Consider the following 12,124-nt stretch of genomic DNA (forward strand, 5'->3'; position numbering starts at 1 on the left):
TTCTTCATTACCGGAGCACCTCCTGAATTGCTCAGAAGTTGCTTCTGGGGGGAGCAAAGGGCAACATAGCATGGAGTAGTTTTGATGAAACGCTTCTTGGACATTACCTACCGCGTGAGAGCCAGTTCCCTATGCATGCGCGTGGATGCAGATCGAGGGCGGCTTCATGCAGGGCCTGGGCCTCTTTGTGCTGGAGGAGCTGCGCTACTCTCCTGAGGGGTCGCTGCTCACACGGGGGCCCGGCTCCTACAAGATCCCTGCCTTCGGGGACGCCCCCGAGCACTTGCACGTGTCGCTCCTGCGGAGTGCGCCCAACAAACGCGCCGTGTACTCGTCCAAGGTACGGCGGAGATGCACGGCCCGCACGCGCTGCCGGCACTAAACACGAGAGGAGCTGAGTGCAGTGTGTCAACACGTTAAGAGCCACTTCACGTGGGCGAGATAAACAAGATAGGGTCCAGAATTCTAAGAGTTGTACTCTGACGGAACCCTGTCACTTCAGCACGACAGACGTCCCATGAAACACTTCCTGAGAGATGCGTGATATTCCCATACGACACGTCATACGTAGAGCACACACTACACGCGACATAGTACACAACACAAGACATAGAGATCTCTTACACCGTGCATGCAACCTTACATACATACATTACGCAGCAAATGCCAATCTGGCATATCCGCGAGTAGTTGCCCTGCCTGGGCATTGATGCATTTCATAGCAAGAAGGCTCATTCCGTGCCCGTTCCGCGAGCGCGTTGCTGGACGTGCCGTGTCCCGTGTGCGGCACGCAGGCCGTGGGCGAGCCGCCCCTGTTCCTCGCCGCCTCCGTGTTCTACGCCATCAAGGACGCGGTCCGCGCGGCCCGAGCTGACGCAGGCCTGGCGGGGCCCTTCTGCCTGGACAGCCCGGCCAGCCCCGAGCGTGTTCGGATGGCCTGCCCCGACCGCTTCACCAAAATGGTGCCTTCACACACACATTGGTTCAGTATGGATTTTGGGTTATGCCATTAAGCGATCTCGACAAATTTTGTCAAGACCCTCCACCCCACGGAGATAAATTGTCATGCGTACGATAATTTAATGCTTCAATTGCTGTTGTCAGCTCACTCACTGGTGAGTTGGAGAACAATTCTCACAGCCAAATTTCGCAATTGGATACGATATCTCACTTCAAACTACGTCAAGCATATTTCAAACAATAAATAACTTATTAAACAATGCACGTGACAATTTAATTTGTTTGCTTGTTTCAGGTGGTGGAGAGTTTCGTGATGAAAATCTGGCCAGGTCACTTCGTGGTCGAACCCAAAAGAACCGTTATGAAGCAATGTAGTTTGTGTTAACCAAACATCTCCACACATAGAACTCTGCTGAAAATTAGGGTTTGAACACGGTGTGGCTTTTTTGGGTAAATTATCCTGTTCACTGCCAGATTTAACTTCAAATGCGAAAACTACGTATATTTTCATACTCAAAAGCCATTTTAGCAATTTGTCATCGATTTTGTCCTGAAGTAGAGTGTGACGCCATCTTCACCAAATCAGATAGCCAGTCATAATTTAGGGGAGAGGCTTATCACGTGACCTCAAAGTGCAGCTCGTTGGCACGCGCACCGTGGTGATGCCCTCTGTTGGACGTCTTTATTTTGCAGGTTCCTCAGGAGGAAGAAGCTGGCGCTGTGCCCTGGGCCGTGCGAGCCTGACAAGCGGCAGGCGGCACCCTTGCTCGCCTGCTTGGGGAAGCACGGGCGGCAATGCCGGCTTGTGTTTAGAACAGCGACGTCGATACCAACACGCTTTCCAATCCGCAGCTGTTCTTTGGTGTGCAGGATAATTTCGTAACTTTAACACTATCAAAAGCCATTTTCACGGCAGGGTGATGTAGTGGTAATGCTCATGATTCGCAGCAAGAAGAGCCTGGGTTCAATTCCTTATTCGGGCACCTTTCTGTGTGGAGTTTGTACATTCTCTTCATGTCCTGCATGGGTTTCCGGTTTCCTTCCATCGCGAAAAATCCATAGCGTAATTATTGTTGACCAAACATCCAATTGGGATTACACAGAGCAATATCGCCCCCTACTACAAAACCTGAAAGTCGTGAGACTAAGTGAGGCTTTTCTGGGTAAATACACATAATAACAATTACCGTCATAGGTTTTAATTTTTCAAAGTGTCCTGCGTATGGATTTTTGTGTTTTTGCAATAGACAAAAATTCAAATGTGGGTTTTTAAATATTTGGAAAATTCTGAAAATGATTTACCGTAATTTTTATTTTACCTCATATTATGGAAGTGTAGTAACATTGTTTGGCAACATCTTCCAGACATTGTCGATGTATTGATATGCATGCAGCTGGTCTGATAGCCGTGTTTGGAAATGTTGACAAGTATTGGATTGTTTCAATGATGTGATCACTCTTTTAAAGTGTAAAAAACCATTCCTAAAACCATTTCAGCCAACAACCATTTTAATTACGTGCCAAAATCTGAATTCTAGAAAAATGTACAATTACAAAGGTATGAGACTTGCTTGTCAGTGAATGTTTATTTATAACATTTTGTCTGCTGAAATACTTAATAAGTGCAACACATTCACACGACAAAATCCATTAGTAGGAAAGAACTTGTGTCGAGTGAAATACGATAAGTATTTACCAGTAATAAAGTATCACTGCCTCAAACGTTTTGATAACAAAAAACAAGGTGACCGTGTGGTCCAGGCCTGAAACATTCTACAATTCTCTTTAAAATGTATCACTAAAGAGGAAGAAAATAAGATGTAAAATACTGTCATTTTTGGGCTGTAGGTTGCATGTAATTGTAGGTGTTGCCATACGACGATTCACATGTGTTTGTCATGGTGTCTTAAACTGGAATGCATTTTTCTAATTATTTTAAAATTCAGCTTTAATATAAAATGATTACAAGACAAATTAAATGTTCTACAACATGACTTATAATACAATTCACAACACATCTTTCAATAGTTCTGTGGCAACTCTTCCTTATTACCTGAAACTTCATTTTTGTTTTTATTCCTCCAGCATATCCCCTCAGCTTTTTCACAATCTCACCTGGCCAGGGTGAAGCAGTCTCCACGAGCATCACCAGCGAACTCTGTCCTGCGCCACACTAAGTGCATGCTGGGATTACGTCTCTCTCTCACCCTTTCACTGCTTCCCCGTAGATCTCAATAATTCTGCCAACCATTACAGTTCTTCTCCTTTCAAAGCAGGCCAACTCTCCTACGTTCTAAGAGGATGGGACACGCAGAAGAGTTTGGTTTCGCATATTCCTTTCAATTTTTAACTCCACTCCATGGAAGTCTGCTTCGGAATACCTGTGCTTTACATTTGAACTTTAAGATTTTCAATTAAAACATTGCTAAGCATGTGCTAATCTTCTTTGATTTAATAAAGCATCACAAGCAACACGTGTTACTGGGTGATGGTTTACATGTCTAAACATCAATGCAATGTTAAGGGGCCGTCCATAAATGACGTCACGCAACTGGGGGGGGGGAGGGGGGTCAGACATGTGACGGGGGGGGGGGGGTTTGAGAAATGTGACGTCACATCAAAATGCGCAACTTTAAATAAATATAGACAACACGTTCTACTTAATTAAATAGACTTTTTAATGTTTTCTCCTACAACATCAGAGTGCAGCGCCACATTAAATACGCACTACAATGACAATAGTTTAAAGCGATTTTAAGCACGTTTTATTTTCAAAATGGAAATATGGTTGGGGGGGGGGCAGAGCTTTGTGACGTCATATTTGAGGGGGGTCTGACTTTTTGTGACGCCGTGTGACGAGGCGGGGGGGGGTGAAAAATCGTCCAAAATCTCGTGACGTCATTTATGGACGGCCCCTAATGTAATAAATGATCTAACAATGGTAGATACGTGCCGGGGGGAAATGAGTCTCGACAGATGGCATACCGAAGTAAACAAACCAATGGACTCTCAAACCTTCAACACCAAGTGGGGGGGGGGGGGGGGGAGGATGTGGATGGCGACCGGAGTCGCTTCGTGGCTGATGCTTCAGCTGCAAGGAGCGGTGGCTGATGCTTCAGCTGCAAGGAGCGGTGGCTGATGCGTCTGTGCAAAATTGCTCGTTTAGATGTCACAAAAAACACGACAACACCCTGAAATACGGCAACGTTCCTGAGAAAAATCTTACTTGGCATCAACTCGGTTGTAAGTTCAATTTCAAGATCCTGTGTATCCAGGTAAGACGAAGTCACTCTTGCAAATGAGACTTTCATTGCCCCTTGAGTTCTCACCTCGTCAAAACATTAATATACTCAAACCAGAAGGCATGCGAGTTTCTATGAGGGGATAAGATAATCGAGGGCAAGTCGGTTGAATGAGAAACAAATCCTGTGCGTTCATTAGTCGTAGAATCTATTATGATCGCCAGCCATGGCTGCTGGATGAAGGACTCCCCAAGTCGCCACCACCTCTCACGATCCTGCAATGTAAGAATCAGCATACCACCTGCACAAACTCTTTACTCCCATCTCCTCGATGGACATGCTCTTAGACACATTTCATTGGTTGCAACCCCATTGTTATTCTTGACCATGAGCCATCATCCGTTCTCGCACAGTGTTCTGGCCAAACCCACCTCCACTCACTTTTATTTACGGTGTCAATGTATGTTGAACTTCTTTTGCACTGTTAGTAGCCAATCGTGCTAACCGATGTCATTAACCTGTGTTTTCCAATCCACGCGTTCCACCTTTGTCCCTCAATGTAATTGTCACCTTGCATCTCTCCTGGCCTATTGGGGGACTTTTCAGTTTTCGTTAAATTTTGTCATTAATGTGTTTCTGATCCGTACGTCATCGCAGGCAGCACGCACTCATTAAAATCGTTCATCTTTCCAAAAGTACCTGCTCTCATCCACCGCTTTGTTTCACGTTTTCAATGCCGGTCCATTAAGCAGAACATCTCTTGTTATTAATCAGGGTTTAAAGGGAAGGAAAACTGTATGAATTGTCTACACATTGGGCACTGCCTGAAATATTGCACACAGTGATCGCACAAGCACGTGTGCCGACAAGGTAGGAGCACCCGGTTCACTTTGGCATTCTGGCAAACCACGCAGTCTCGACATGCGCCGCCCTGTCCATCACCGTCCTCCTCCTCCTGGGCAGCGACTTGCCCCTCCGCCCTGACCTCGGGCAACACCTGTGAGGTCACGCCCTCATCGCTTTGCGAATCCTCGGGCGCATCTGTTGACATGTACAGCCTCTGTAAATGGAATAACAAAAAGGTTACGTCTTGACATTTTAGAATATAAAATCACGATAATGAAAATGAGGAAAATGAAAAATGGATGAAAACGCAAACAATTCAAAATAAAACAGACCTTTGTAAAATAAATCACGAAACAATGAGAACACCCATCAGGGAACACACAAAAGATTGATTAAGAGGTCACAATATAGGTGCATGGCAGTAGTTCATTAGGTTATCTTAGTAAATGACAAATAATAGCTTTGGAGGGGAAAGTTAGAACCATGAAGCCTGTTTGCGACAGAATTGTAACGAAACTTGCAGAGAGATTGTATACAGAGACTCTACAGCAGAGACATGAATATACCTCAGTAATACTTTGGAGGAAATTCGACACGGTGGCAACATTGAATGGACATGGCTTCATGATGGCATATTCTCTATGTGTTTTGTGTGTAATCAGCATAGAATACGTTTTAAAATAATCATGAAAATAGCAATATAGATTTGAAGCTTTCGTGACTGCAGGAATCCCTACTCTTTGGTTATTTCGGTAAAGAACCAAAAAGTAGCAATATGGATAACCAGACAATTTATCCTTCATATATGTCTACACATCATTATTTTGTATTGTGTATGATTTTGTATTGAACTTGTAAACATTTCTTAAAGAGGGTCCTTGCTGTAACATCTGGTAGTTCAAAAGCATTGATTATTGCAAGCCTGACTGGTCCAGAGTATGCTTTTGCTGAATTAATTAAGAAGCCCATGAATCTGATGGGTCGTGGAAGAAATACTTTCATTTTTATGTGAAGATAGATATATGCAGGATACATGGTCTGCTGCTCATCTATTTTACTACTTACTTTCAGATCATACGAGAGCCCAGAGTGTGTGAGCAACAGCTGGTGCAGCACCCGGCAGGACACGCTATGTACAGGGTCTGGCAGGTGCACGCACGTCAGCAAGGCCACCTGTAACGCAGTGGCACCGTTAAAGCCACGCAAAGGACACCGAATGTCTATGCACAGTTTCCTCACACTGTGCACACCCGTCACATCGATGTCTTACAACACTGCCCGAGGACCACCGCCTTACGCTCTCGGTATTGCGAAGAGGCTCTGTGCTGTGTTCGGACCTGGTTCAGGTTGCCGGCCTCGATCTAGCGGTAGACTTGATTTATTAATGTGTTGTCTTTCATTCTCCAAATCTGTTTTCATACATGCGACAGTGGGATACCATACTCCCTGGTTCTGATTCATCCACAAGAGAAATATGCAACTTTGCTTGCTTATGTGGTTTGGAATTCGCCTTTGCATAATACTGCATTTCACCTGCAAGTTACTCAAACAGATTCAACAACACAGAGGTGTACAGAACTGTATGTACAATTATCCAGACCACCAGCTCAAAAGAACTGAATGTGTGACCTTGTTCTCATTTTGACTACCAACTAACTCAAAGAGCTGAGAAAATATGGTCATCCCAACAAGTAGTAGTGAAGACAAATGTAGACCGGTTTTGTCCTGATTAGGATTCCTCAGCACAGTCATCATTGTTCACTGCTGAAAAATGCCTCTTGGAGTCCCATATATAGAGAGGACTTGTACTTTTACATTATGGGAACCCCTATTAGCACTTGCTACAGAAATAATAATTACAATCTGTAAATGACGAGAAAATCCAGCACAGCCATCTGCATGTCTCTATTGTGATGGACATTGTCGTCATTTACAGATTCAAATTAACTGACTCCAGGCAAATGACTGCAAGTACGCTGTGTGCGAGGTGTCTGGAATTTGCCATCTCCATTACCATGTCCGGAGCCCGCGGTTGTGGCCGGTGCTCGGCGTGGGTGAGCAGCACGACGAGCGGGTAGCGGAGTCTGGGCACGCCGCCCAGGTCTCCCCCCCGCAGAGCGTCAGGCAGCTCCACTCTCTGCAGCACCTTCTCATCTTTTGATATTCTGACATAAGGCATTAAGGAGACTTGCAAAACACTGTTATTTGTCTTTATCAGTTAAAACACGCCTATTAATTCAATCTCTGGTAATATTTGTGCCTCACAACAACAACAAGGGCCCAGGTTCGATTCCCAACTTGGCTGCCTTTGTGGAGTTGTATGTTCTCCCCCTGTTCTGCATTGGTGTCCTCCATGCGTTCCTCCCATCACAAACAAAAAAAAACATAGATTGTAACTGGTATTTGCCAAAGATCTCCATTATTAAAAATAACCTATCATACTAGCTTTACTACCCGGCTTCGCCCGGGACTTGGATCCACCACGCCCGGCCGCCTTTGTCTCCCCAGTGGCGATGTTCACACACCACAGCAGTTACTCGTTTGAGGCTGAGTCGACTTAGGGGAGGCCCAGGACCGGTTCAAATAATCGTCACCGGTGGTGGCCGTGAGCAGGAATCGAACTCGGGTCGCCGGGTTCGTAGCGCAGCGCGCTAACCACTACATTACAATGCGTTACACTTCCACATGCGCGTGTCACATGACAGATTTGAGGTCACAGCTCACTTGCCGTGCAAAAAATATATGCATTATTGAGTTCCACCCCCCCCCCCCCCCCCCAAAAAGTGTATTTTTATAATTTTTGCATGGTGTACAGTCTGGAAAGTACCCACATGGCAAATTTCCAGTTTTGTGCATGTCGGGAAGTACGCTAAACATTTTGAACAGACAGATATATTCACAAATTTGCCTTTTATATATATACCATATGTAAATAATGTGAAATGAGTCATCAGCAAGCAACTCATGGCATTTTGTAGCAATACGCATCAGATTGGCCATCAACACAGGATAAATGTATTTGTTGTGTAAAAACCCAAGACATTTTGTGACGTGTAGGAAAGATCAAGCTGTAAAAATCTAAAATCAATGTACAAACAACATTGTATATAACAGCGGGAGGAACTGTGAAATGAGCAACGTGACCAGGGGAGACTGAATCTCGCTGAAGGATACGCAAATTGCTCCCTGTGGAGGTAATCACCTCCCAGCGCCGTCTCCATCTGCTGCGGGGAGCGGAGCGTTGGGAGGCGGCGCGCGTGGCCCTGCAGCACGGCGTGCACGGCGCCCAGCGCGCAGCCCCAGTAGCAGGTGAGGACGCACGGCTCCAGGCAGTGCACGGCCAGCGTCACGCCACCTGCACCAAGCCAAACACGATGGGGGTTGTTGTGTCCATTCATCTCTTACGTGCCACAGACTATCAACGTGACTTACGAGGACATGGGAAACACAACAGATCAGGTAAACAACAAGAGATGACATAGGACATGATTGATGTTGTGGGGCATAACAGCGCAACCTACGCTGTGCCCTTCACGCAGACCCATTTTACCACTGACAGTAGCCAGCCCAGTGGCTGCCCAAACAATGCAACTGCGTTCTCTCCCAACAAACCACTCCATGCCGTGCCTCTCCGCTTGCTGTACTCATGCACCTCCCATGCAATCTGCTTCTCTCACTCCAAATATCCCTTGTGCCATGTCAGTTCCACATATATCCATGCGGAACCCATCTCCACTTCTCTCTATGCCATGTCTTTGCTTCGTCCAATCCACACATCTCTCGCTCTGGCCATCTCTGCCTCCCTTTCTCTATGCATCACCTACATGCTTGACAATGTATGCATTTTATACTGCTCACTTGACACATTCCCAGACTGCACTTGTCTACACTGGTTCTCTACATGGCATGGTACAAGACATGTCACAGTGACCATGTAAGTCTGCGGTGAGAGGCGGAGACAGCACAGCGTGGGAGAGGCACCGATCGAGAGAAGCACAGCACAGAGAAGCCACGATGCAGCGTTAGCAACCATCACCCTACGTGGAAGGAGGCAGAAGATGGATACAGATCGGAGATGTGTGCAGAGCCGGGAGAGGTGGAGAGAACAGTGGAGATGTGTGACGCGAGAGTAGCAGCAACACCGCACGGAGATCTATTGTGCGACAGACGTGGCGTGTTACTATTCATTGACCCATGACTGACGCGCCATTCATGCCACAATGTTTGAGCAGATAGAAGTTTTTAAAAACTCACAAAATTTGAGATGTATTGTAAAATATTGTGCATATATGCTTTAGCAAAACATGTATACATTGTCTTCGAGGATACAAGCACGTTGGAACTCACCGGCGAGGGAGGCCGTATTTGAATCCGCTATGTCCAGGGCAAACACGCTGGAGACCCGCTGCATGCTGGTCTCGGGTACAATGGGCCAAGCGCCAAGATCTCCGGAATGATGGTCGAGAATGACAGGCAGACCCCAGTGCCACCCCAGCCTGACGGGTACATACGCGGCACGTTAGAGTGCTCCACTCATCCTTCAATATCTTGGAGCTCTAAACGTGAAGAACCCAGGGCATCTTAGAGATGGGCGCAAGTCAACTTTTAAATGTTTACGTTTAAATTGGGATATTATTAATAATAAAGGGTTTCTGCCATCATCAGCCTCTACTTCAGCTTATGCTGGCTGACTTTGCACCAGGTTGGCCCTGGAATTCATACAGGGCAATGTCCACAACTAGCGGACTGAGTTCTACTGCATCTCACTTTGCAAATTGGTGCAAAGTGGGTGGGGCAAGGCCACAGCGAAGATAATATGCCAGGCTATTCTGAAGTAGCTCTGGCGGCGCATGTGGTGCTATTGGAGGCATTCCAGTGTCTATCCCACCGCAACGCGAAGGGAATTGATACAAAACGGCGTCCACTGCCACCCCCTCCTGAAAAATGGGCTGCCACATTAAGAGGATGCCATCACTGGTGGGACTATCCTGCCTATGGTGGGACTATCCCACACAGCCTACAAACACACGTGCATACACACACACGTTCATGATACAAGATATAGCTTCCTACAGGCACACAGGAACAAAGCACCAAATGTGTTTATATATTGTGTTGCAAGGCACTTTGGGATGCGATGGCATTCAAATACTATTACACACACCAACAACAGCTGCCATTTGGCACGAAGCAGCGTCACCACTGGCACAAGTCCTTGTGTCAGGCTAGGTGCACTTTGGAGCCACATGAAGTGCCGAAGATTTGCTGACAGGTCACGGGGCAGACCCAGGTGTTATAGGTTGACTGTCTGAGTGTCTGGCAAAATGCACCACCTGTGCTCCTTACTGTGCCAACTTTCTGAATTTTAGCCACCCGGCGTTCCGCTCGTTGTTGTGAGCGTCGCTCCTCTGCCCTCCGTTGTTGTTGGAGGGCGACCGCCTCCAACTGCCCAAGTAGCGTCCGTCACGAGCCTCCTCCTTAAATGCAGATCTCGACACCGCTGGTACAATCGGCAAGTCCACTCAGCTCCACATCTTCTGTACCAGATCAGTCCATCTCTTCTCTAGCCCGTGCCGCACCATTTAGTCCCCTCTATCCGACCAAACAGCCGCTCCTTGGGTATGCGGTGGCTGGGCATGCGGTGGCTGGGCATGCGGTGGCTGGGCATGGGGTGGCTGGGGCATGAGGTGGCTGGGCATGCGGTGGCTGGGCATGCGGTGGCTGGGCATGGGGTGGCTGGGGCATGAGGTGGCTGGGCATGCGGTGGCTGGGCATGCGGTGGCTGGGCATGCGGTGGCTGGGCATGGGGTGGCTGGGGCATGAGGTGGCTGGGCATGTGGTGGCTGGGCATGCGGTGGCTGGGCATGCGGTGGCTGGGCATGGGGTGGCTGGGGCATGAGGTGGCTGGGCATGTGGTGGCTGGGCATGCGGTGGCTGGGCATGCGGTGGCTGGGCATGGGGTGGCTGGGGCATGAGGTGGCTGGGCATGCGGTGGCTGGGCATGCGGTGGCTGGGCATGCGGTGGCTGGGCATGCGGTGGCTGGGCATGAGGTGGCTGGGCATGCGGTGGCTGGGCATGCGGTGGCTGGGCATGCGGTGGCTGGGCATGGGGTGGCTGGGGCATGAGGTGGCTGGGCATGCGGTGGCTGGGCATGCGGTGGCTGGGCATGGGGTGGCTGGGCATGGGGTGGCTGGGCATGCGGTGGCTGGGCATGCGGTGGCTGGGCATGCGGTGGCTGGGCATGCGGTGGCTGGGCATGCGGGCTACGTGACCCAACCAACAAAGCCTCGCCTGCTGGAGGAGCTCAATGATGGGACTGATCAGACCCTTTAAGGATCTGTGAGCTCACACAATCAAGTCCGGTTAAACCCAGGATGGATCGTAGGCAGGCCTGCCTGAATGTTGCAAACCGGTGCCAATGTTCCTTCAGAAGGGTTCACGTTTCGCAAGCATAGAGAAGGGAGGGCATAACTGAGTCGATTGGAGCGACAGGCCAGGCAGCTTCCACGTAGCGTGAGGCAGCTTCCACGTAGCGTGAGGCAGCCGATGCAAACATAACGCCGCTCCACTGATTCGGAGACCACTGCTGCCAACCCGGAACTAAATCATCCTCCACTCCCCACGCAACTGCCCCATCAATCGCAAACACACACACCGCTCCCAAACTAAGTGGCGGCAATGTCACCAGGGCGCCTGTGCCTGGCTAGGTGCACTTGGACGCGAGGTGAAGCGTGGGAGGATCGCCGCCGACACGTCAGACTCCGGTCCCAGGGGTTGACCGCCCGAGATGACTGGCACACGCACCACCCCACCGCGGACACTCAACACACTCGCGGCGCCCGGCATCGCCGGCACGCGCGTTGCGCACGCACAGAGGTCGGGGCCTGTCCTCACCGCGCCATCGCCCTGGCAGCCAGAGCCGCCAGGGCGACCACGAGCAGCGCGGCGCCCACGGGAAGCCACAGCGGAGCCGCCGCCTCCTCCTCGCCCTCCATGGCGACCGCGCAGCCGCCTCATGCCCGTGACGTCATCTACCAAACACGCTACATGACGTCACGCACGCGCGCGTTACCGC

General features: G+C 49.0%; 2 protein-coding genes across 3 annotated transcripts in view; one reads left to right on the top strand and one right to left on the bottom strand.

The window, feature by feature from the left end:
- Window positions 1–2,550, top strand: part of XDH (xanthine dehydrogenase) — a 37,838-nt gene extending 35,288 nt beyond the window's left edge. Inside the window, exons 34-36 of the mRNA XM_061549689.1 lie at window positions 152–340; window positions 795–962; window positions 1,654–2,550. Coding sequence (XP_061405673.1) covers window positions 152–340; window positions 795–962; window positions 1,654–1,704 — 408 coding nt within the window. The 3' untranslated portion in view covers window positions 1,705–2,550. The remainder of the gene's footprint in view (window positions 1–151; window positions 341–794; window positions 963–1,653) is intronic.
- LOC133341227 (cell growth regulator with RING finger domain protein 1-like) lies at window positions 2,524–12,071 on the bottom strand. 2 transcript variants are annotated; one of them, XM_061549693.1, is made up of 6 exons: window positions 11,944–12,071; window positions 9,396–9,544; window positions 8,223–8,403; window positions 7,063–7,213; window positions 6,114–6,221; window positions 2,524–5,262 (listed from the first exon to the last, which is right to left on the bottom strand). In XM_061549693.1, the coding sequence occupies exons 1-6, from the start codon at window positions 12,042–12,044 to the stop codon at window positions 4,969–4,971; spliced, it is 984 nt and encodes a 327-aa protein (XP_061405677.1). In that variant the 5' UTR covers window positions 12,045–12,071; the 3' UTR covers window positions 2,524–4,968. The 2 variants fall into 2 exon arrangements, with proteins under 2 accessions (XP_061405677.1, XP_061405678.1); XM_061549694.1 differs by lacking the exon at window positions 11,944–12,071 and adding an exon at window positions 10,395–10,599.
- Window positions 12,072–12,124: the final 53 nt, after the last annotated feature.

This window comes from Lethenteron reissneri, chromosome 11 (assembly GCF_015708825.2).
Source record: "Lethenteron reissneri isolate LAM-NWPU_2019-01 chromosome 11, ASM1570882v1, whole genome shotgun sequence".
In the NCBI taxonomy this organism is placed as follows: Eukaryota; Metazoa; Chordata; class Hyperoartia; order Petromyzontiformes; family Petromyzontidae; genus Lethenteron; species Lethenteron reissneri.